This window comes from Oncorhynchus mykiss, chromosome 13 (genome assembly GCF_013265735.2).
Source record: "Oncorhynchus mykiss isolate Arlee chromosome 13, USDA_OmykA_1.1, whole genome shotgun sequence".
NCBI classification, from domain to species: Eukaryota; Metazoa; Chordata; class Actinopteri; order Salmoniformes; family Salmonidae; genus Oncorhynchus; species Oncorhynchus mykiss.
In genome coordinates, this window is record NC_048577.1 from 52,362,430 (window position 1) to 52,390,248 (window position 27,819).

At 42.9% G+C, this 27,819-nt stretch overlaps 1 protein-coding gene across 2 annotated transcripts; it reads left to right on the forward strand.

Moving 5' to 3' along the window:
* The first annotated feature begins 12,394 nt into the window (after positions 1–12,394).
* LOC110486767 (alpha-ketoglutarate-dependent dioxygenase alkB homolog 7, mitochondrial) lies at positions 12,395–27,586 on the forward strand. 2 transcript variants are annotated; one of them, XM_036941457.1, is made up of 4 exons: positions 12,395–12,700; positions 16,550–16,723; positions 16,977–17,101; positions 26,456–27,586. In XM_036941457.1, the coding sequence occupies exons 1-4, from the start codon at positions 12,515–12,517 to the stop codon at positions 26,514–26,516; spliced, it is 546 nt and encodes a 181-aa protein (XP_036797352.1). In that variant the 5' UTR covers positions 12,395–12,514; the 3' UTR covers positions 26,517–27,586. The 2 variants fall into 2 exon arrangements, with proteins under 2 accessions (XP_036797352.1, XP_036797351.1); XM_036941456.1 differs by having other exon boundaries at positions 12,396–12,700; positions 26,389–27,586.
* The last annotated feature ends 233 nt before the right edge of the window (positions 27,587–27,819 follow it).

The following is a 27,819-nucleotide window of genomic DNA, read 5'->3' on the forward strand; positions in this document are numbered from 1 at the left end:
CACCTACATCACATCACAAAGACCACCTACACCACACACACAGACCACGAACACCTACACCACACACAGACCTAAACCACAACACACAAAGACCACCTACACCACACACAGACCTACACCACAACACACACAGACCACCTACACCACACACAGACCTACACCACAACACACACAGACCTACACCACAACACACACAGACATACGCCACAACACACACATACCTACACCACAACACACACACAGACCACCTACACCACATCACACACAGACCACTTACACCACATCACACACAGACCACCGACACCACAACACACATAGACAACCTACACCACAACACACACAGACCACCTACACCACATCACACACAGACCACCCACACCACACACACAGACCTACACCACAACACACACACAGACAACCTACACCACAACACACACACAGACAACCTACCCCACAACACACACAGAACACCTGCACAACACACACAGACCTCCACCACAACACACACAGACCTACAACACAATACACACACAGACCACCTACACCACACACACATACCTACACCACAACACACACACAAATACCCACACCACAACACACACACAGACACCTTACACCACACACACAGACCACCTACCCACAACACCCACCGACCTACACCCCAACACACACAGACCTACACCACAACACACACACAGACCACCTACACCACATCACAACGACCACTTACACCACACACACAGACCTACACCACAACACACACATACCTACACCACAACACACACACAGACCACTTACACCACACACACAGACCACCTACACCACAACACACACAGACATACACAACAACACACACATACCTACACCACAACACACACACAGACCACTTACACCACACACACAGACCACCTACACCACAACACACACAGAACTACACCACAACACACACACAGACCTACACCACAACACACACACAGACCACCTACACCGCATCACAACGACCACTTACACAACACACACAGACATACACAACAACACACACATACCTACACCACAACACACACACAGACCACTTACACCACACACACAGACCACCTACACCACAACACACACAGAACTACACCACAACACACACACAGACCACCTACACCACATCACAACGACCACCTACACCACATAAAACAGACCACCTACACCACACACACACAGACCTACACTACACCACAACACACACAGACCCACACCACCACACACACAGGCCTACACCACAACACACACAGACCTTCACCACATCACAAGGACCACCTACACCACACACACAGACCACCTACACCACACACAGACCTACACCACAACACACACATACCACCTACACCACATCACACAGACCACGAACACCACAACACACACAGACCTACACCACAACACATACAGACCACCTACACCACACACAGACCTACACCACAACACACACAGACCTACACCACAACACACAGAGAACATCAACAACACACAGAGCTACACCAAAACACACACACATACCACCTACACCACAGCACACATATACCTACACCACAACACACACACAGACCACTTACACCACACACAAAGACCACCTACACCACAACACACAGACCACATACACCACAAACACAGACCTACCCCACATCACACACATACGACCTACACCACATCACACACAGACCACCTACACCACATCACACACAGACCACCTACACCACAACACACACACAGACCACCTACACCACATCACACACAGACCTACACCACAACACACAGACCCACACCACCACACACACAGGCTTACACCACAACACACACAGACCACCTACACCACAACACACACAGAACACCTGCACCACACACACAGACCACCTACACCACACACACAGACCTACACCACAACACACACAGACCTACACCACAATAAACACACAGACCACCTACACCACACACACATACCTACACCACAACACACACATACCCACACCACAACACACACACAGACACCTTACACCACACACACAGACCACCTACCCACAACACCCACAGACCTACACCACAACACACACAGACCACGAAAACCACAACACACACAAACCTACACCACAACACACACAAAGACCACCTACACCACATCACAACGACCACCTACACCACATCACACAGACCACTCACAACACACACACAGACCTACACCACAACATCACATACCTACACCACAACACACACACAGACCACCTACACCACATCACACACAGACCACCTAAACCACATCACACACAGACCACCTACACCACACCACAACACACACAGACCACCTACACCACAACACACACAGACCACCTACACCACATCACAAAGACCACCTGCACCACACACACAGACCACGAACACCACAACACACACAGACCTACACCACAACACACACAGACCACCTACACCACACACAGACCTACACCACAACCCACACAGACCACCTACACCACACACAGACCTACACCACAACACACACACAGAACTACACCACAACACACACAGACCATCAACACCACACACACAGACCTACACCACACACAGAGCTACACCAAAACACACACACAGACCACCTACACCACAACACACCACATCACAAAGACCACCTACACCACACACACAGACCACCTACACCACAACACAGACAGACCTACACACACGACACACAAAAACCTCCTGCACTTTACACACAGGCCACCTAACCCCACCACACACACAGAACACCTGCACCACACACACAGACCACCTACACCACAACACACACAGACCTACACCACAAAACACACAGACCACCTACACCACATCACAATGACTACCTACACCACATCACACAGACCACCTACAACACACCACACAGACCTGCACCACATCACACACAGACCACCTAAACCACATCACACACAGACCACCTACACCACACCACACAGACCTGCACCACATCACACACAGACCACCTAAACCACATCACACACAGACCACCTACACCACAACACACACAGACCACCTACACCACAACACACACAGACCACGTACACCACATCACAAAGACCACCTACACCACACACCGACCTACACCACAACACACAAAGACCTACACCACAACACACACAGACCATCAACACCACACACACAGACCTACACCACAACACACACACACAGACCACCTACACCACACCACATCACAAAGACCACCTACACCACACACACAGACCACCTACACCACAACACACACAGACCTACACCACAACGCACAAAGACCACCTGCACCACACACACAGACCACCTACCCCACAACACACACACAGACCACCTACCCCACAACACACACAGACCACCTGCACAACCCACACAGACCACCTACACCACACACACAGACCTACACCACAACACACACAGACCTACACCACAACACACACAGACCTACGTCACAACACACACAGACCTACACCACAACACACACATACCTACACCACAACACAAACACAGACCACTTACACCACACACACAGACCACCTACACCACAACACACACAGACCTACACCACACCACACACACAGACCACCTACACCACAAGACACACAGACCTACACCACAACACACACAGAGACCACCTACACCACATCACAGACCTTCACCACAACACACACAGACCTACATCACAACACACACAGACCACTTACACCACACACACAGACCACCTACACCACAACACACACATACCTACACCACAACACACACACAGACCACCTACACCACATCACAACGACCACCTACACCACATCACACAGACCACCTACACCACACACAGACCATCTACACCACACCACACACAGACCACCTACACCACATCACACACAGACCACCTACAACACATCACACACAGACCACCTACAACACATCACACACAGACCACCTACACCACAACACACACAGACCTACACCACAGCACACACAGACCACCTACACCACCACACACACAGACCTACACCACAACACACACAGACCACCTAAACCACATCACACACAGACCACCTACACCACAACACACACAGACCACCTACACCACAACACACACAGACCACGTACACCACATCACAAAGACCACCTACACCACACACCGACCTACACCACAACACACAAAGACCTACACCACAACACACACAGACCATCAACACCACACACACAGACCTACACCACAACACACACACACAGACCACCTACACCACACCACATCACAAAGACCACCTACACCACACACACAGACCACCTACACCACAACACACACAGACCTACACCACAACGCACAAAGACCACCTGCACCACACACACAGACCACCTACCCCACAACACACACACAGACCACCTACCCCACAACACACACAGACCACCTGCACAACACACACAGACCACCTACACCACACACACAGACCTACACCACAACACACACAGACCTACACCACAAAACACACAGACCTACATCACAACACACACAGACCTACACCACAACACACACATACCTACACCACAACACGCACACAGACCACTTACACCACACACACAGACCACCTACACCACAACACACACAGACCTACACCACACCACACACACAGACCACCTACACCACAACACACACAGACCTACACCACAACACACACACAGACCACTTACACCACACACACAGACCACCTACACCACAACACACACAGACCTACTCCACAACACACACACAGACCACCTACACCACATCACAACGACCACCTACACCACATCACACAGACCACCTACACCACACCACACACAGACCACCTACACCACATCACACACAGACCACCTACACCACATCACACACAGACCACCTACACCACAACACACACAGACCTACACCACAGCACACACAGACCACCTACACCACCACACACACAGACCTACACCACAACACACACAGACCACCTACACCACATCACAAAGACTACATTTTTAATCTGAACCTTCTGTAGCCTTACACCTTGCTGAACCGGTTTCAGGTCGAAACCTGCCCCAGAAAAATGTCTTCACCTTGACATGTCTACGAGAATCTGACAGCCTCCCAAGACCTCGTGCTCTTGCTCCTATGTCTGGGTTTCTGAGACTAGTAAATCCCGCCAGTGGGCCCCTACCAGTCTCTCATTACATTAGAAACAAGGAAGCAGAAATGAAAAAATTCAATCTTTGTCAAATCCGTCATGATTTATGTGAAGAGGCCCACAATGTGGATACTAAAATCTCAGTTGGATTGTTGGCTGTTTTCACTACATAATATTTCAAAGTTGTCCTTTTTGGGTTGAGAAAAAGTGTCTGCTAGCCTTACTCCCGTTCTGATAACCTGGTGTAGCTAGCCATATAAAATGACGGGTGGTAGTTAAAGTCATTTTTAGGCGTTAGCCTAATGCAGTTGATTGGTGATGATGAAATGAACATGTATTGGGGTTGACATTCAAACAAGCATTATACTGTGATTTTTACCCCCAACATTTTAGTGAAGTACACATATAAACAATTGCCTAAATGTAGGCTAATTTTGATGGGCGGCCCTGAGGAGATTCTTGATCGGTACCACACGGGTAGTCTGGAAAACACAACCCTAGGGAACAGAGTGACTAGAGCCTGGTTTCAATTATGGACTCTTTTCATAGAGTAACTATGTCACTACCGACGACACTTCTTTATGCGCTTGAATAAAATACAACATTTTCGCTAACAAGATGGAGATCACACAGCTTATTTTTAATGAGTGCATTTCGCAAATGGCTAGTTTCCATGAACTACCTTAACTAAAACCACTGCAAAGGTTTTGCCTGAAAACATTGGTTTTGAATAGCGATGTTCTGGAATGTCTGCATCGTGTTGGGAGAGTCCCCAGAATTTATTTTTGATCTTTTATCTACGTAGGCAGTGACATCCCACTAAGAATTTACCAACGGCGTCGTCTTTTGGACGTCTCTTTTTGGTCCTGGCCGGACCATCCGTCTTCTTTTGGTGCAGTCCGGACCAAATCTGAACCATTCATACACATCTACTGTATGTTTCACAAGATTGGACAGCACAGTACATCACAATACAGTAGAGCACTGCAGAGTATATTACATTACAGTAGGTACACAGTACAGTAAACAAAAGTAGAGTATACCAAAGTATAGTACAATACAGTAGAGCATAGTAGAGTAGTGGAGTAGAGTTAAGTAAAGAAATGTAAAGCATAGTGTACTTTATTGTACCCTACCTTACTCCAATGTACTCTACTGAATTAAACTCTACTGCACTGTACTATACTCTACTGAATTAAACTATACTGTACTGCTCTGTACTCTACTGCCAAAAGAGTCAATCATTGAAACCAGACCCTAGTCACTGTTGCCTAGGGTCGGGTTTCTAGACTACCCCACCTGGGGATGCGTGGGTGACATTGACATTGTTTTGGTTGAACTCTTAACTGATCTAACTGAACATTTTGTAACTGTGTATCTTGCTGAACCAGCTGCGTAAGCAGTATGAAGCAGAGGCCTGACAACCGTTTCAAACAACACATTTTAACCTGGTTAAAATGGACACCTGTCTGTTTTCTTGGCTAACCCTTCATGTGACACCTTTTGTTTGGTTTCTCCCTCCAACTTTGCTTATGTCAATGTTGTGAACAGAGCGTCCTATGGTGGCAGTGGGGTTATGGTATGGGCAGGCATAAGCTACGGACAACAAAAACAATAGCATTTTATCGACTTACTTTTGATATTACACAGCCACCACCAAAGTAGTTTTACAGAATTTGGCAGAAAGTCCACTCTGCCTCACAACCACAGACCACGTGTAACCACGCCAGCCCAGGACCTCCACATCCGGCTTTTTCACCTGAGGGATCATCTGAGACCAGCCACCCATACCGGGCAGATGGAAGACAGCGTGTGGTGTCGTGTGGGCGAGCTTATGTCAATGTTGTGAACAGAGTGTCCTATGGTGGCAGTGGGGTTATGGTATGGGCAGGCATAAATTAGGGACAACAAAAACAATAGCATTTTATCGACTTACTTCTGATACTTCAGTATATTTAAAAACCAAATACTTTTCACATTGACAGGGTTGTAGTGGAGCAGGTCGAGAGTGTCCACATCACCAACAAACTATCATGGTCCAAACACACCAAGACAGTTGTGAAGAGGGTACGACAACACCTTTTCCCATTCAGGAGACTGAAAAGATTTGTCATGGGTCACCAGATCCTCAAAAGGTTCTACAGCTGCACTATTGAGAGCATCCTGACCGGTTGCATCACCGCCTGGCATGGCACCTGCTTGGCATCCGACCGTAAAGCACTACAAAGGGTAATGTGTATGGCCCTGTAGATCCTGGACCTACAGGTATATACTAGGTGGTATCAGAGGCGGTGTCAGAGGAAGGCCCAAAAAAATCACTCAAATCTTAGACTGTTCTCTCTGCTACCACACATCAACCGGTACCGGAGCTCCAAGTCTAGGTCCAAAAGAGTCCTTAACAGCTTCTACCCTCAAATGGCCACCCGTTTTTTTTACACTATTGCTACTCGCTGTTTATTATCTATGCATAGTCACGTTACCCCTACCTACATGTACAAATTACCTCGACTAACCTGTACCCCCGCACATTGACTTGATACCGGTACCCCCTGTATATAGCCTCGTCATTGTTATTTTATTGTGTTACTTTTATTTAAAAAATTACTGTAGTTTATTTAGTACATTTTTTCTCAACTCTATTTCTTGAACTGCATTGTTGGTTAAGGGCTCGTAAGTAAGCATTTCACTGTTGCATTCGGCACAATTAGATTTTTAGAATATTTTAATGAATGACTTTCACATTTACTTCTGTCATTTTCTATTAAGGTATCTTTACTTTGACTCAAGTATGATACTTGGGTACTTTTTCTACCACTGGCTATTGGTACACCGTAATTTCAAGTTAGTACCCTTCAGCCAAATCCTGTGTAACACCTAGTAATTACATTGTACTTATGTGAATATTACATGTACTCTATAGCATACTAGTTTATTCTCCCACTCGGATGGCGCTTCCAGAAGCTTTAAAATGAGGCCAGGTTGTCAGAATGGGTAATGTACTGTATAAGTACACATTAATTACAAGTAAGTACCTCTCAAGATACACTTCCTTTTAACTAGCTAAATCCTGTGTAACAACTAGTAATTACATTGTACGTAGGCAAACATTACATGTAGAAATAGTGTCTTATTCCTCATCTGAGATGACACTCGTACTACATCTGTTTCCGTGAGCTCAACCAAGTTAACCCAGATGGTACGCTTTTGGGGCCAAGTGCTAGCAACAATGTTGAGTGGAGATATATTTTAAATAGTGCAAAATCATGGTTAAGTAATTAGAGCCTATTGAGCATGGGCTATAATCTCTCAGACACCCAGTGCTTCCACAAGGGATCGCAACCTTTGTCACAGTTAAGTTGGTGAATTTAGTGGAAACCTGCCCATTTGTAACAAGCATGGTAACATGTCAGTGGCGCAGCGGTCTAAGGCACCTCATCTCAGTGCTAGAGGCATCACTACAGACCCTTGTTCAATTCCAGGCTGTATCACAACAGGCTGTGATTGGGAGTCCCATAGGGCGGCACACAACTGGCCCAGCGTCGTCCGGTTTAGAGTTTGGCCGGGGTAGGCCGTCATTGTAAATAAACATTTGTTCTTAACTGACTTGCCTAGTTAAATAAAGGTAACATGTATTATTATTTTTAAACAAGCATTCGTTGTTACACCTCTGTAATGAAAGACCAAAATTACTACCAGTTGCATGTTATTACACTGTAACTTTGAGTTGTTAGTTAACTACAATATTTGTTAGTTTAATTACACATTATAAAATCTGAAAAATTATTTATATGAAAATCCCCAATAAAAACATTAATCATTCTATTCGAACTTTCAGCACTCTGATGTAGTTGACATTAGACAGAAATGTTATGGAGTTGATGTTTTACAGTTGACATTCTTCTTCATTCAAGTGGTATACACAGTAGCTATTATAAAATAAACATATTTGAACCAAAATTCATAGTCTATCAGGTAGATGAGGTTGACAGTTTATGGTTGTGACCATGGTTATTACAATATTGCTTGTTTAAATCTATCAAAAGTAGAGAACTTTACAGACCATGAGTGATCTTGTTGCACTACAAGTAATGAGGACATGAAGAAGGGGTCCTTATGGTATAGCTGACCCTGCTCACTTCTGATTCATTTTAGACAAATCTGACGGAGTTCATCTAGTCTCCTGACACATCTTTTTAGGAATCACAGTTTTGAGAGAAATATTATTAAATGTCACAGAGGGCTATTGCAAGAAACTACATTAGATAATATTTCAGTTAATATCCATAATTGCCTGTTTTGTAAACACTTTTTTGGAGAGTTTGAAATTGAGATCCTTTGATCTGGACAAGGGCATTTCCAGGCATGGAAATTAATAATTAAAGTATTTTGAAAATTCCAAAAACAAATGTTTTCCTTTATAAAATACCTCTACATCAGTCAAGGGGGCTTAAACCTCCCCAATTGTTACGGTTTTCTTCCGTCGAAGGAGAGGCGGACCAAAATGCAGCGTGGTTATTTGTATACATCTTTAATAAAGATGAAACCACGAACAATACAAAACAATAAACGTAACGTGAAAAACCTAAACAGCCTATCTGGTGCAAACAAACACTGAGACAGGAACAATCACCCACGAAACACTCAAAGAATATGGCTGCCTAAATATGGTTCCCAATCAGAGACAACGATAAACACCTGCCTCTGATTGAGAACCACTCCAGGCAGCCATAGACTATTCTAGACAACCCCACTATACCACAATCCCAATACCTACAAAAACCCCAAGACAAAACACACCACATAATAAACCCATGTCACACCCTGGCCTGACCAAAATAATAAAGAAAACACAAAATACTAAGACCATTGGTGACACCAATTTTAGAATGTACTACTGGGCTGCACAGTCTAGATTTCTGGCTCAGAGGTTTGACAATGGTCCCTCTCCCTCATGGTTGAACGTTGAAAAGCTTGAGGTAAATGATGACACTGGGGCAGAATTGTTTTACAAATGGGACAGAAAATCTATAATAACCATCACAGACAACCCTTTAATCATACATTCTGTCCTGGCATGGTGCAAACTGCATGAGCTGTTCAGACGAGAGGGATTCCTTTCCCCTAAAACCCCTTTATGGAACAATAGATTGATCCCTATGTTTTTCCAGAATAGTAACTTTACACCATGGTCTGATAAGGGGATCACTCTTCTGGAACATTGTTACGAGGAGGGAGTTCTTATGTCTTTTGATCAGCTGAAACAGAAATACCATTGCCTAACAGGGACTTCTATAGCTACCTACAACTACGAAACTTTATTATTGTGACTCTCAAGGGACAATGGAACCTACCTAAGATGTCACCTATTGAACAACTCTGCCACGCAGACCAACCACTGTTCAAGACCATTTCCCGTGTTTACGATGCTCTGATGTCAGGACTAACACTGCCTGGGCTAGATAAACCCCGACTTAGATGGGAAAAAGATCTGGGTATTGATCTTGATGAGGGTCTATGGAGTGACCTATGCAGGGATGGTGTCACATCCACATTGAACTCCAGATACAGACTGATCCAGTTTAATTTCCTCCATCAGCTCTATATCACCCCATCTAGACTGCACAAGTTCAGCCCAGATATATCCTCCCTATGTTTTAGATGTGGCTCAGATGAAGGAACATTCCTCCATTCCACTTGGCAGTGTTCAAAACTACACGGTTTCTGGAAGGGGGTATGCGATACCATATCCTCAATTCACGGGGTTGCATTCCCTTTAGACCTGGAGGTCTGTCTACTGGATAACTTTACTAACACCAATCTTAGGCAAAGCCATACTATAAAGCTAACAGAAATATTGCTAGCGATTGCCAAGAAATGTATTGCCTTGAAATGGAAATTGGATTCCTCCCTGCCAGTTGCAATGTGGCTATCGGAAGTTAATAGTTGTATCCCTTTGGAGAAAATCACTTACTGCTTGAGGAATTGGTTAAAGACATTTTACAGAATTTGTCAACCTTTTATTGACTATATGGAGAATCTCCCCCCACATCTCATTGATTGAATCTATATATAATCGTCACATAATGTTTCACACGTAATGTACAATATGTAGCCTACGGCAGGTGATCCAATTTCTCGTTAATATTTTTTTTCTTATTGTATATTTGTATATATAATTGAATTATAATGATTTTTTTGTTACGGTCGTCTGTTACTGTCACTTTGTCTCATCGTTGTCTAATATCTTTTCACTTTTGCTTTGAATGTTCTTAATTGGAAAATGCAAAAATAAAATATATATAAAAGAAATAGCTCTACTTTTAAATTCAAATAATGAACTAAACATTTTTCTTACTATAACAATAAAGTTTCCCTGCCAGACAAGGATTGTCCTGACATTCAAGTATCCTTGATTCACACGGTTGAAGGTCCTAGTCACTCAAAGGGACGGTTGGGAGGGTTGAAGTAAGCTGCATGACTGTCCTCAACAAAACCCCACCTGACTAGGCTATAATTGTGTCCTCTGTTGAGTAATGGCAGGTGGATGCATCAAACAGGAACTATTCATGGTTGGCTTTAGTTTGTTTGAGGCCCACCAGAGAACCTGTTTAACCTTTCTATTTCTTTTGTTGCATAAAAGGAGACTAGTTTACCTAGTCAATCCTTTTCATGTGTTTGTACAGAGGCAATAAGCCAAAAAATCAGTGTTCTAAAGTGTCTGCAGACATGTACATGCCTATGCTGGGTTAGTTTTTTCAGTCCTCCACACCCATATCATCACCACCCCATTGTGCAAGATGGGGAAGTCAACAATGTAAGAGACATTGGGATTTTATGAGGGTAGGTCATGCTTCACAAAGTTAGCACGACCCAGAGCCATATGTAGATATGGAAAGTAATAACTTATTTACATTGCCTCTAACTGTATAGCTCTGGCATGACCTGCAAAGATGGCATAGCCTAGAGAAAAAAAAAACACCTAAAAGACAATAAAAGAGCTGACAGCATTAGGCCTAGTTAAGTACCGTTCTTGTAAGACAATCTATTTGATTTAAAAAGACTTATACATTCCTTATTTACGTAGCGTTTATACATTTGAAATGGATAACACAAAATCTTGTTGTAATTTCAGTGAAAAGGTTAATAGCTTGTTATTTTAGGCCTAGGCGGGCTTTATTTATTTAATGAAAAGTGTGACAATACAACTCCCACAATGCAGTGCGTTTTAAAAATGTCGCCCTACTTCGTAACTTGACTTCTGTGCCATCAGACAACTGTCATAGCTTAATTTAGCAAATCTGACAGTCTACGTAAATAATTGTATTTACTGAAGCATGAGACTTCTGGTTACATTTGCCAGACGTATTCATAAACGGCCTCTGTACACTCCCACATCATGTCTAAGTTCGGCAGCGAGTTGCTCCGGGGCTGCTACGAACAGCGGCCTGCAGTTCAGAGATGACCAACTGGTCTGCGGTTCGACCGGAGAGCTGGTCCAGAGGCTTCGCGGTCAGGTGGAGGTGAGGCTAGATAAAGCTGCTGCACGTCCTCAGCTCCGGGGGGCTGGTACGGAGGAGCTCTTTTGATTAATTTCCATATTGGCATCATGCAAATGCTTTGTAGTCATATTTCACCTATAAACATGCAGAGAAAAAAACAGCGGCAGCAATAACATCAATATCCATACTATACTAGATGATGTAAAGTTTCATATTTGAATTGTTAGACTATTAATTATCGTCATCATACATTACAAGTTGAATCGATCTTAATTTAGATTGAACAGGCAGTTTCCCAATAGCAATGCAATTTAGGTTTACGCGTGTTTTAACGATGCATCGGCCGAATATGTAACATACGTTTCCCAAAACACCACGCAGAAAGAACGTTTGCTAAGTGCATCGTTGGTTATTTGTTGATACTGATATGTTTGAGATAAAAAAAAAAAAATAGCGGTGCTCTCGAATCAGCTTGCTCCATTTAAATATCACCTTTACTTTATAATTATTCCACAATACTGATTAGCTCCAGATAAATATTGTGACGACCCTGGGTTTATAAGCGCGGAAATCGAATCTGCCGCACGAGCATGTTGTGGCACAGTCGATATAGCGCGCTGGACTTCGGGACAGAAGGTTGAGGGATCGAGACCTGCTCCCTGACTGTTTCATTACAATATAATCACCTGCAAATATTGATGCTGGAAATTCTAGTACTTACCCAATATTTATGCACTAAATCACAGATTTGGCACATCATTGCACATGCTACACATCATGAAATACACTGAACAAAAATATAAACCCAACATGTAAAGTGTTGGTCCCATGTTTCATGAGCTGAAATACAAGTTCCCAGAAATGTTCCATAAGCACAAAAAGCTTATTTCTCAAAATGTTTGTGCACAAATTTGTTTACATCACTGTTAGTGAGCATTTCTTCTTTACCAAGATAATCTATCCACCTGACAGCTGTGGCATATCAAGATGCTGATTAAACAGCATGATCATTACATAGGTGTACTTTGTGCTAGGGACAATAAAGGGCCACTATAAATTGTGCAGTTTTGTCACACAACACAATGCCACAGGCATCTCAAGTTTTGATTGGGAGTGTAATTGGCATGCTGACTGCAGGAATGTCCACCAGAGCTGTTGCAAAATAATTTAATGCTATTTTCTCTATGATAAGCTGCCTTTGAAATTGTTGCATGTTGTGTTATATTTTTGTTTAGTATATATTGAGGCAAAAATAACAGACAGTGTAGCCTACAATTAGCAAAATAGAACTCAATTTACTGAAAATAAAATAGATTTCAACATGAATAAAATATATTCAGTGGAGCAAAAAAGTATTTAGTCAGCCACCAATTGTGCAAGTTCTCTCACTTAAAAAGATGAGAGAGGCCTGTACTTTTCATCATAGGTACACTTCAACTATGACAGACAAAATGAGAAAAAAAATCCAGAAAATCACATTGTAGGATTTTTAATGAATTTATTTGCAAATTATGGTGGGAAATAAGTATTTGGTCAATAACAAAAGTTTATCTCAATACTTTGTTATATACCCTTTGTTGGCAATGACAGAGGTCAAACGTTGCCTGTAAGTCTTCACAAGGTTTTCACACACTGTTGCTGGTATTTTGGCCCATTCCTCCATGCAGATCTCCTCTAGTGCAGTGATGTTTTGGGGCTGTTGCTGGGCAACACGGACTTTCAACTTCTTCCAAAGATTTTCTATGGGGTTGAGATCTGGAGACTGGCTAGGCCACTCCAAGACCTTGAAATGCTTCTTACGAAGCCACTCCTTCGTTGCCCGGGCGGTGTGTTTGGGATCATTGTCATGCTGAAAGACCCAGCCACGTTTCATCTTCAATGCCCTTGCTGATGGAAGGAGGTTTTCACTCAAAATCTCACGATACATGGCCCCATTCATTCTTTCCATTACACGGATCAGTCGTCCTGGTCCCTTTGCAGAAAAACAGCCCCAAAGCATGATGTTTCCACACCAATGCTTCACAGTAGGTATGGTGTTCTTTGGATGCAACTCACCATTCTTTGTCCTCCAAACACGACGAGTTGAGTTTTTACCAAAAAGTTATATTTTGGTTTCATCTGACCATATGACATTCTCCCAATCTTCTTCTGGATCATCCAAATGCTCTCTAGCAAACTTCAGACAGGCCTGGACATGTACTGGCTTAAGCAGGGGGAACATCTGGCACTGCAGGATTTGAGTCCCTGGTGGCGTAGTGTGTTAATGATGGTAGGCTTTGTTACTATGGTCCCAGCTCTCTGCATCTTGCGGATCTAGGGTGTAATCATTAGTCCAACAGTTGCAAACAAATGTTTCTTTTGGACAAATGCAGGTATGTTCATCCCCGTTCCTTTTGCTCCCATTTAAGAAAAGTGTTTTAATGAATACACCCCTGATCACAGTTCACTTTGATCGCAGCCACATACAAACAGTGTGATCACTTTGCTTTTGTATAATTCCTTCTCACTTCTACACTCTCTCCTCCTCTCACCTTTTCCCTTGTGGACTTCAGTGCACAACAAATCAGCTGTCTGACCGGGCAAAAAAAATTAAGCCAAACCTTCATATCATAACTGCTAACCGCTACACTCAGCCTACATCGTTGTAACCATATTAGCTAACGTCATAGTCAACATAGCTACGAGAACTAACGCGTTAGTAAACCCATTACAATCATACAGTGTTGAATAGCCATAGCCAGCTATCTAACATAGCATCCCTCTCTGTCTGAGCTGGCTGTTTTGAGTAGGCTAAACTAGCTAGCTAAGTGAAAGTGAAAAAAATACCAAGGATAGCTAGCTCTCTCTCTTCTCCTTCATTTTTAAACTTGTGTATTTGTTCAAAACTGTTCAACTGTTGCTTTCTCTCTCTTGAGTCAACTACTCACCACATTTTATGCACTGTGGTGATAGCTAGCTGGAGTTTATGCTTTCAGTACAAGATTAATTCTCTGATCCTTTGATTGGGTGGACAACATGTCAGTTCATGCTGAAAGTGCTCTAATAGGTTGAAGGATGTCCTCTGGAAGTTGTCCTAATTACTGTGTAAGTCTAAGGACAGTAGTGAGAACCATGAGCCTCCTAGGTTTTGTATTGAAGTCAATGTACCCAGAGGAGGACGGAAACTAGCTGTCCTCTGGCTACACCATGGTGCTACCCTATAGAGTGCTGTTGAGGCTACTGTAGAAGTTCATTGTAAAGCAGTGGGTTTTAATCAATTATTTGGTGAGTTGGGTGTTGTTAGTATAGTTTTATCTTAAAAAGGATCACTTTTTTTAATGTTTCACTATTTGTATTTTAATGAAATTCACTGAGCAGGATGGTCCTCCTCTGGGAGACCTCCACTGGCCTTTCTAGCCAGCGGCGTTCCCAACAAGACGGATAAACAGCTTGATTCTATGTTTGATGCCGAAAGGGCAAAAAATCTTCCAACGACACACTTAGCTGATCTACGAGTGGTCTGAGGCAGTCGGTAAATAACACGCGTTTTCAATTGAAATTTTAGGTGACAATGGTTTTGTGGAACAGCTCTGAGATTTAATGATGCTCCTACAAACATTCTAGTGATGAACTTAGCCTTAAAATGCTTTTGGGAAACCTAGCCCAGAACAGTGTTTGTTGGCAATCAGGGATGAAAATTGGAAAATAAAATCACTCTCTGATTATGTAAAAAAATCCTTGAAATTAATGTAAATTATCCAAATAATTTCACTCCTGGAACCCAGTCCCCCTCCACAATCCCACCCCTGTTGACAATGATCACTCCCTTGAGGCCCCTACCATCATTGAATGAAAAAATGTAATTAATTCTTTCAACATTGTGCTCACCAGGCGATTCATGGTTACCGGGAGACAGAGCGTGCTCAGTGGGGAGCGGTGTGTGAGGGGGTGATGGATCGCCTCCGAGCTGTGGCTTTCTCTGAGGGCAGCCCTCTCCTAGGCCCTGTGCATGTCCTGGACCTGGACAAGGCTGGATACATCAAACCACACATCGACAGTGTCAAGGTAGGTAGACGGCTCTCATATTAACCTGAGATGAAAGGCATGATAAATATGGAACACGGTGTTCTGTGTGCATGATTATTGACTGGGCACAATGTGAATATTTTTTGGGCAAAAGTGTTCTTTTACAATGCAGTTTGAAACTCAGTCATTCTCTCATTCCCCTCACCCCTGTTTTTTTGTATCTTCATCCTGCCTTTCTCTTTCACTGTCTCCCTGAACCTTTCTTTCCCTTCCTCTCCTCTCTCTCTGTCAGTTCTGTGGCAGCACTATAGCAGGGCTGAGTTTGTTGTCAGACAGTGTGATGCGCTTGGTGAGGGAGGATGAACCTGCTGAATGGCTGAACCTGTTTCTGCCCCGTCGCTCTCTCTACATACTCAGGTAAGGACCCAATAAGACCTGCCATAGCAACATTCTGTATTTCATTGTTTACAAACGACCACCTGCGCATACACTGTAATCAGAGTCTACCTGGTAGGCCTAAGGTAGGTTTTTACTACCCAAAACAATTCTATGGATTTATTTGACATGGGAAAGAGCAACTGAGTAAATTCCATGCACTGTAAATACCCTGCACTAAACAAACCCACAGTATCTCCTGTGGAGAACAAGAACATGAAGTGGTTTACTTAATTGTTCTACGTTACCTCCATGTTTGTACACTCTGACTGAACGCCTCCTATAGCCTATAACTATCCTTATGAGGGCCCAGTGGTCCGCCTGGTCTGATGACCTGGGGTCGTATGTATCAACTATGGAACATCTCAGAGTGGGAGTACAAACCCTGTCCATGTTGGGGTTCATTCCACAAATTAAATTCTACAGTATTTCAATTCCCTCTCCCTCTATATTCCATTAATTTAACATCAAATTCCAGGTAAGTCTTTGACTAGAGATCAATAAATTCCTCATGGCCATGTCACTGTTCAGACAACCTAGAGAAACTGGTAGTTTAAATGATTTACAGTTGAAGTCGGAAGTTAACATACACTTAGGTTGGAATCAATAAAACATATAACCACTCCACAAATTTCTTGTTAACAGACTATAGTTTTGGAAAGGCGGTTAGGACATCTACTTTGTGCATGACACAAGTAATTTTTCCAACAATTGTTTACAGACAGATTATTTCACTTGTAATTCACTGTATCACAATTCCAGTGGGTCAGAAGTTTACATACACTAAGTTGACTGTGCCTTCAAACAGCGTAGAAAATTGCAGAAAATTATGCCATGGCTTTAGAAGCTTCTGATAGGTTAATTGACATAATTTGAGTCAATTGGAGGTGTACCTGTGGATGCATTTCAAGGCCTACCTTCAAACTCAGTGCCTCTTTACTTGACATCATGGGAAAATCCAAATAAATCAGCAAAGACCTCAGATTTATTTAGACCTCCACAAGTCTGGTTCATCCTTGGGAGCAATTTCCAAAGACCTGAAGGTGACACGTTCATCTGAACAAACAATAGTACGCAAGTATAAACACCATGGGACCACACAGGCGCGTTGTCTCCTAGAGATGAACGTACTTCGGTGCGAAAAGTGCAAATCAATCCCAGAACAACAGGAAAGGACCCTGTGAAGATGCTGGAGGAAACAGGTACAAAATGATCTATATCCACAGTAAAACAAGTCCTATATTGACATAACTTGAAAGCCACTCAGCAAGGAAGATGCCACTGCTCCAAAACCGCCATAAAAAAAGCCAGACTACGGTTTGCTTTCTCCACATGGGGACAAAGATCGTACTCTTTGGAGAAATGTCCTCTGGTCTGATGATGCAAAATAGAACTGTTTGGCCATAATGACCATTGTTATGTTTGGAGGAAAAAGGGGGAGGCTTACAAGCCGAAGAACACCATCCCAACAGTGAAGCACAGGGGTGGCAGCATCATGTTGTGGGGATGCTTTGCTGCAGGAGGGACTGGTGCACTTCACAAAAGCAGGAGGAACTGGTGCACTTCACAAAATAGATGGCGTAGGAAAAGGACATGAATATATCGAAGCAAAATCTCAAGACATCAGTCAGGAAGTTAAAGCTTGGTCGCAAATGGGTCTTCCAAATGGACAATGACCCCAAGCATACTTCCAAAGTGGCAAAATGGCTTAAGGACAACAAAGTCGATGTATTGGAGTGGCCATCTGACTCAGTTACACCAGCTCTGTCATGAGGAATGGGCCAAAATTCACCCAACTTATTGTGGGAAGCTTGTGGAAGGCTACCCGAAGCATTTGACCCAAGTTAAACAATTTAAAGGCATTGCTACCAAATACTAATTGAATGTATCTAAACTTCTGACTCACTGGGAATGTGATGAAAGAAATAAAAGCCAAAATAAATAATTCTCTCTACTATTATTCTGACATTTCACATTCTTACAATAAAGTGGTGATCCTAACTGACCTAAGACAGGGAATTTTTACTAAGATTAAATGTCAGGAATTGTGAAAAACTGAGTTTAAATGTATTTGGCTAAGGTGTATGTAAACTTCCGACTTCAACGGTATATAAAAAAAGCAGTCCATTGTTTTTATATGAAGTACATTAATTCCATTAACTGGGAATTGTACAAATATTGAATTCCAATTTAATTCCAAATATTACTTTTTTTCACAATTCCAATTCAAACAGTCTAATTCCAATTTAATTCCATAACTTGGTTGTTGACATTGAAATTGAATTCAACGTACAGTAAATTATCCACTGCATGAGTGAATTCATTGGAATTTCAAGTTAAATTGGAATTGACCAACACTTGTCCATATATTCATTATATCGGCTGCTATCTGAACAGGTCTATCGAACAATCTTCTTGGGCCACTATAACTATAACTATTTTGACAATTGGATTGGTCCCCTCTACCACACGGAACCTACTAATCTACTGACGGAAACGTACGGGGTGACTAAAAACAGACCTCCATCCTCTGCCAGCTTGCTACCCGCTCAGCTAGCTGCCTGAATCGCCGTGACCCCAACCAACCTCACTACTCACTGGACCCTTATGATCACTCGGCTAAGCATGCCTCTCCTTAATGTCAATATGCCTTGTCTATTGCTGTTCTGGTTAGTGTTTATTGGCTTCTTTCACTGTAGAGCCTCTAGCCCTGCTCATTATACCTTATCCAACCCTTCAGTTCCACCACCCACACATGCGATGACATCACCTGGTTTCAATGATGTTTCTAGAGACAATATCTCTTTCATCATCACTCAATGCCTAGGTTTACCTCCACTGTATTCAGATCCTACCATACCTTTGTCTGTACACTATACAGTGCCTTGCGAAAGTATTCGGCCCCCTTGAACTTTGCGACCTTTTGCCACATTTCAGGCTTCAAACATAAAGATATAAAACTGTATTTTTTTGTGAAGAATCAACAACAAGTGGGACACAATCATGAAGTGGAACGACATTTATTGGATATTTCAAACTTTTTTAACAAATCAAAAACTGAAAAATTGGGCGTGCAAAATTATTCAGCCCCCTTAAGTTAATACTTTGTAGCGCCACCTTTTGCTGCGATTACAGCTGTAAGTCGCTTGGGGTATGTCTCTATCAGTTTTGCACATCGAGAGACTGACATTTTTTCCCATTCCTCCTTGCAAAACAGCTCGAGCTCAGTGAGGTTGGATGGAGAGCATTTGTCAACAGCAGTTTTCAGTTCTTTCCACAGATTCTCGATTGGATTCAGGTCTGGACTTTGACTTGGCCATTCTAACACCTGGATATGTTTATTTTTGAACCATTCCATTGTAGATTTTGCTTTATGTTTTGGATCATTGTCTTGTTGGAAGACAAATCTCCGTCCCAGTCTCAGGTCTTTTGCAGACTCCATCAGGTTTTCTTCCAGAATGGTCCTGTATTTGGCTCCATCCATCTTCCCATCAATTTTAACCATCTTCCCTGTCCCTGCTGAAGAAAAGCAGGCCCAAACCATGATGCTGCCACCACCATGTTTGACAGTGGGGATGGTGTGTTCAGGGTGATGAGCTGTGTTGCTTTTACGCCAAACATAACGTTTTGCATTGTTGCCAAAAAGTTCAATTTTGGTTTCATCAGACCAGAGCACCTTCTTCCACATGTTTGGTGTGTCTCCCAGGTGGCTTGTGGCAAACTTTAAACAACACTTTTTATGGATATCTTTAAGAAATGGCTTTCTTCTTGCCACTCTTCCATAAAGGCCAGATTTGTGCAATATACAACTGATTGTTGTTGTAGATCTCTGCAGTTCATCCAGAGTGATCATGGGCCTCTTGGCTGCATCTCTGATCAGTCTTCTCCTTGTATGAGCTGAAAGTTTAGAGGGACGGCCAGGTCTTGGTAGATTTGCAGTGGTCTGATACTCCTTCCATTTCAATATTATCGCTTGCACAGTGCTCCTTGGGATGTTTAAAGCTTGGGAAATATTTTTGTATCCAAATCCGGCTTTAAACTTCTTGTCAACAGTATCTCGGACCTGCCTGGTGTGTTCCTTGTTCTTCATGATGCTCTCTGCGCTTTTAACGGACCTCTGAGACTATCACAGTGCAGGTGCATTTATACGGAGACTTGATTACACACAGGTGGATTGTATTTATCATTATTAGTCATTTAGGTCAACATTGGATCATTCAGAGATCCTCACTGAACTTCTAGAGAGAGTTTGCTGCACTGAAAGTAAAGGGGCTGAATAATTTTGCACGCCCAATTTTTCAGTTTGATTTGTTAAAATTTTTTGAAATATCCAATAAATGTCGTTCAACTTCATGATTGTGTCCCACTTGTTGTTGATTCTTCACAAAAAAATACAGTTTTATATCTTTATGTTTGAAGCCTGAAATGTGGCAAAAGGTCGCAAAGTTCAAGGGGGCCGAATACTTTCGCAAGGCACTGTACCTTGAATCTATTTTATCGCCCCCAGAAACCTGCTCCTTTTACTCTCTGTTCCGGATGTCCTAGACGTCCAATTATCATGGCTTTTAGCCGTACCCTTATCCTGTTCCTCCTCTGTTCCTCTGGGGATGTAGAGGTGAATCCAGGCCCTGCAGTGCCTAGCTCCACTCCTATTCCCCAGGCGCTCTCTTTTGGTGACTTCTGAAACCGTAAAAGCCTTGGTTTCATGCATGTTAACATTAGAAGATTCCTCCCTAAGTTTGTTTTATTCACTGCTTTAGCACACTCTGCCAACCCGGATGTCTTAGCCATGTCTGAATCCGGCTTAGAAAGACCACCAATAACTCTGAAATCTCCATCCCTAACTACAACATTTTCAGACAAGATAGAACGGCCAAAGGGGACGGTGTTGCAATCTACTGCAGAGATAGCCTTCAGAGTTCTGTCCTACTATCTAGGTCTGTACCCAAACAATTTGAACTTCTACTTTTAAAAATCCACCTCTCTAAAAACAAGTCTCTCACCATTGCCGCCTGCTATAGACCACCCTCTGCCACCAGCTGTGCTCTGGATACCATATGTGAACTCATTGCCCCCCATCTATCTTCAGACCTCGTGCTGCCAGGTGACCTAAACTGTGACATGCTTAACACCCCAGCCATCCTACAATCTAAGCTTGATGCCCTTAATCTCACACAAATTATCAATGAACCTACCAGGTACAACCCCAAAGCCATAAACACTGGCACCCTCATAGATATCATCCTAACCAACTTGCCCTCTAAATACAAGATCTCAGCGATCACTGCCTCATTGCCTGCATCCGTAATGGGTCAGCGGTCAAACGACCTCCACTCATCACTATCAAACTCTCCCTGAAACACTTCAGCGAGCAGTCCTTTCTCATCGACCTGGCCCGGGTATCCTGGAATGATATCGACCTCATCCCATCAGTAGAGGATGCCTGGTTATTGTTTTTAAAATGCCTTCCTCAACATCTTAAATAAGCATGCCCCATTCAAGAAATTAGAACCAGGAACAGATATAGCCCTTTGTTCTCTCCAGACCTGACTGCCCTTAACCAACACAAAAACATCCTGTGGCGTTCTGCATTAGCATCGAACAGCCCCTGTGAAATGCAACTTTTTAGGGAAGTTAGAAACCAATATACACAGGCAGTTAGAAAATCCAAGGCTAGCTTTTTCAAGCAGAAATTTTCTTCCTGCAACACAAACTCAAAAAAGTTCTGGGACATTGTAAAGTCCATGGAGAATAAGAGCACCTCCTCCCAGCTGCCCACTGCACTGAGGATAGGAAACTCTGTCACCACCGATAAATCCACTATAATTGAGAATTTCAATAACCATTTTTCTACGGCTGGCCATGCTTTCCACCTGGCCACCCCTACCCCGATCAACAGCACTGCACCCCCCACAGCAACTCGCCCAAGCCGTCCCCATTTCTCCTTCTCCCAAATCCAGTCAACTGATGTTCTGATAGAGCTGCAAAATCTGGACCCCCACAAATCAGCCGGGCTAGACAATATGGACCCTTTCTTTCTAAAATTATCTGCCGAAATTGTTGCAACCCCAATTACTAGCCTCTTCAACCTCTCTATCATGTTGTCTGAGATTCCCAAAGATTGGAAAGCAGCTGCGATCATCCCCCTCTTCAAAGGGGGACACACTCTTAACCCAAACTGCTACAGACCTATATCTATCGTACCCTGCCTTTCTAAGGTCTTCGAAAGCCAAGTTAACAAACAGATCACCGACCATTTCGAATCCCACCGTACCTTCTCCGTTATGCAATCTGGTTTCAGAGCTGGTCATGGGTGCACCTCAGCCACACTCAAGGATCAAAACGATATCTTAACCACCATCGATAAGAAACAATACTGTGCAGCCGTATTCATTGACCTGGCAAAGGCTTTCGACTCTGTCAATCACCTCATCCTCATTGGCAGACTCAACAGCCTTAGTTTCTCAAATGATTGCCTCGCCTGGTTCACCAACTACTTCTCCGACAGAGTTCAGTGTATCAAATCTGAGGGCCTGTTGTCCGGGTCTCTGGCAGTCTCTATGGGGGTGACACAGGGTTCAATTCTTGTGCCGATTCTGCTGGTGAGTCTGATCTACCTCTACGCAGACGACACCATTCTGTATACGTCTGGCCCTTCTTTGGACACTGTGTTTACAACCCTCCAGACAAGCTTCAATGCCATACAACTCTCCTTCCATGGCCTTCAACTGCTCTTAAATACAAGTAAAACTAAATGCATGCTCTTCAACCGATCGCTGCCTGCACCTGCCCGCCCGTCCAGCATCACTACTCTGGACGGTTCTGACTTAGAATATGTGGACATCTACAAATACCTAGGTGTCTGGTTAGACTGTAGACTCTCCTTCCAGACTTACACAAAACATATCCAATCAAAAGTTAAATCTAGAATTGGCTTCCTATTTCATAACAAAGCATCCTTCACTCATGCTGCCAAGCATACCCTCGTAAAACTGACCGTCTTACCGATCCTCTAGTTTGGCGATGTTATTTACAAAATAGCCTCCAACACCCTACTCAACAAATTGGATGCAGTCGATCACAGTGCCATCCGTTTTGTCACCAAAGCCCCATATACTACCCACCACTGCGACCTGTATGCTCTCGTTGGCTGGCCCTCGCTTCATACTCGTCGCCAAACCCACTGGCTCCAGGTCATCTACAAGACCCTGCTAGGTAAAGTCCTGCCTTATCTCTGCTCGCTGGTCACCATAGCTTCACCCACCCGTAGCATGCGTTCCAGCAGGTATATCTCACTTGTCACCCCCAAAGCCAATTACTACTTTGGCCGCCTCTCCTTCCAATTCTCTGCTGCCAATGACTGGAACGAACTACAAAAATCTCTGAAACTGTGAACACTTATCTCCCTCACTAGCTTTAAGCACCAGCTGTCAGAGCAGCTCACAGATCGCTGCACCTGTACATAGCCCATCTACAGTGGGGCAAAAAAAGTATTTGGTCAGCCACCAATTGTGCAAGTTCTCCCACTTAAAAAGATGAGAGAGGCCTGTAATTTTCATCATAGGTACACTTCAACTATGACAGACAAAATGAGAAAAAATATCCAGAAAATCACACTGTAGGATTTTTAATGAATTTATTTGCAAATTATGGTGGGAAATAAGTATTTGGTCAATAACAAAAGTTTATCTCAATACTTTGTTATATACCCTTTGTTGGCAATGACAGAGGTCAAACGTTTTCTGTAAGTCTTCACAAGGTTTTCACACACTGTTGCTGGAATTTTGGCCCATTCCTCCATGCAGATCTCCTCTAGTGCAGTGATGTTTTGGGGCTGTTGCTGGGCAACACGGACTTTCAACTCCCTCCAAAGATTTTCTATGGGGTTGAGATCTGGAGACTGGCTAGGCCACTCCAGGACCTTGAAATGCTTCATGCTGAAAGACCCAGCCACGTTTCATCTTCAATTCCCTTGCTGATGGAAGGAGGTTTTCACTCAAAATCTCACGATACATGGCCCCATTCATTCTTTCCTTTACACGGATCAGTCGTCCTTCAGACGGGTCTGGACATGTACTGGCTTAAGCAGTGGGACACGTCTGGCACTGCAGGATTTGAGTCCCTGGCGGCGTAGTGTGTTAATGATGGTAGGCTTTGTTACTTTGGTCCCAGCTCTCTGCAGGTCATTCACTAGGCCCCCCCGTGTGGTTCTGGGATTTTTGCTCACCGTTCTTGTGATCATTTTGACCCACGGGGTGAGATCATGCGTGGAGCCCCAGATCGAGGGAGATTATCAGTGGTCTTGTATGTCTTCCATTTCCTAATAATTGCTCGCACAGTTGATTTCTTCTGCTTACCTATTGCAGATTCAGTCTTCCCAGCCTTGTGCAGGTCTACAATTTTGGTTTCTGGTATCCTTTGACAGCTCTTTGGTCTTGGCCAAAGTGGAGGTTGGAGTGTGACATTTTGAGGTTGTGGACAGGTGTCTTTTATATTGATAACAAGTTCAAACAGATGCCATTAATACAGGTAACGAGTGGAGGACAGAGGATCCTCTTAAAGAAGAAGTTACAGGTCTGTGAGAGCCAGAAATCTTGCTTGTTTGTAGGTGACCAAATATTTATTTTCCACCATAATTTGCAAATAAATTCATAAATCCTACAATGTGATTTTCTGGATTTCTTTTCCTCATTTTGTCATAGTTGAAGTGTACCTATGATGAAAATTACAGGCCTCTCTCAACGTTTTAAGTGGGAGAACTTCCACAATTGGTGGCTGACTAAATACTTTTTTGCCCCACTGTATAATTAGCCCAAACCTTTTCCCCTACTGTATTTATTTATTTATTTATTTTGCTTATTTCTACTTTGCACACTCATATACTGTCAAATCTACCATTCCAGTGTTTTATTGCTATATTGTATTTACTTTGCCACCATGGCCTATTTATTGCCATTGTATATAGACTTATTTTTCTACTGTATTATTGACTGTATGTTTGTTTTACTCCATGTGTAACTCTGTGTTATATGTGTCAAACTGCTTTGCTTTATCTTGGCCAGGTTGCAGTTGTAAATGAGAACTTGTTCTCAACTTGCCTACCTGGTTAAATATAGGGGAAAAATGTATGAAAAAATGTATGATCTTAAAGGCTAACTGATCCTAAATCGGCACTCATACTCTGAAACACTTGATGTAACTCCTGGTATTTCACACATTGTGCTTGTGTGGTGAATGAATGATTACATTGTTTTCATGCATCCTTCCAGGGACCAGGCCAGATATAAGTTCACCCATGAGATCCTTAAAGATGATGAGTCTCTTTTCTCTGGACAGAGAGTTCCCCGCCATCGCCGCATCTCTGTCATCTGCCGGAACCTTCCTGTTTGAAGCATGAGAGCCAAGAGGGACACAACTGTGACAGTCTCACTGGCAGTAGCCAGAGCTCGGTATCTGAGACTTCAAGAACATCACTGTGCTAAAATGTGATGTACACGCTTTCTCACTGCGAGAGACTATGTTGGGAAAGATGATTTAGATGTTTCCCTTATCAGTTTTCATTGGAGCACTTCATAATAAACTACCTGTACAGGATTTGATTCTGAATTAAATGTTGGGAAGGCATTCAGGTATGATGCATTTCAAAGGGTCATAATGCATTACAAGACTTGTCATAAGTATCTATGAACTTCTTATGCTAATTAATATTATATAATGAATCTGAGTTATTAGCCTTTTCAAAAATGCCACATAGAAAGGCAAGTTGATAAGTTGTAGGAGAACCAGTTGAAGAAGAACCTGCATTTTCTATCCAAGATCTGTACTAGGTAATTACCAATTGCTTTGAATTCTTAGAGGTAAATGGATACTTCAAATAGTTATAGCCCTATTTTCGACGTCGCTCATGAGCGTTATAGAAGGCTACAATGCGGAGCCTGGGAAATAACTGGTGACATTTTTCAGAATATTTTTTAGAACGCATATCTATAATCTGTAACTCCTTGTCCATCCATCCAAATTGTTTAATGTGTGGATATCTGTATAGAAACCGTTTGAAACTCTTCTCCAACCCGGCACCTATAACCAGAGGACTCATGCCCATGTCCTGTTTAAAAAATAATAATCTGATTAAATTAATGACTAAACTTCATTTTTAAACCCATGTTTTACCATCATTGTTTATAAAAAAATCTGTCAGTGGTATTTAGTATTTTATTAGCGTCTCCATTAGCTACTGCTCTTACTGGGGTCCACAAAAACATGATGTAATACATCACAAGGATAGAACTACAATCCATACATTTAAAATAATATTCTCTTTCCTACATTTATGCCTTCATAATCATGTGATTCATACTGAATGAAAGTGCAATACACGAAAATGAAATAAGGAGGTTCCCCTGACGTGAATATAGCAACCTTGTTTTGTTAAATTCCCCTGATGTGAATAAAGCTACATTGTTTCTACAGTTACAGCCCGTAATGTGTATCCTAGCAGTCAGTAGACTTTTTACAGTTACCACGCGCAGTGGGTTTCATTAGGTAAAATGCAACATTCATGAACATGAAATGACCAGGCTTTGAATCTTGAGCCTTGTTACTTAGTCTATCACCCTTAACGGGTTGGCTAAGATATAGTTTAATGTGTTAGTCTGCCACTCATGGGGGTTATCTGAGGTAATGGGTTGCGCGGTACCACT

Coding starts and splice junctions, on each gene's coding strand:
- LOC110486767 (XM_036941456.1), top strand. CDS start 12,515: ATGAGACTTCTGGTTACATTTGCCAGACGTATTCATAAACGGCCTCTG. Junction 16,724..16,976: donor CACACATCGACAGTGTCAAG/GTAGGTAGACGG, acceptor TCTCTCTGTCAG/TTCTGTGGCAGCACTATAGC. Junction 17,102..26,388: donor CGCTCTCTCTACATACTCAG/GTAAGGACCCAA, acceptor GCATCCTTCCAG/GGACCAGGCCAGATATAAGT.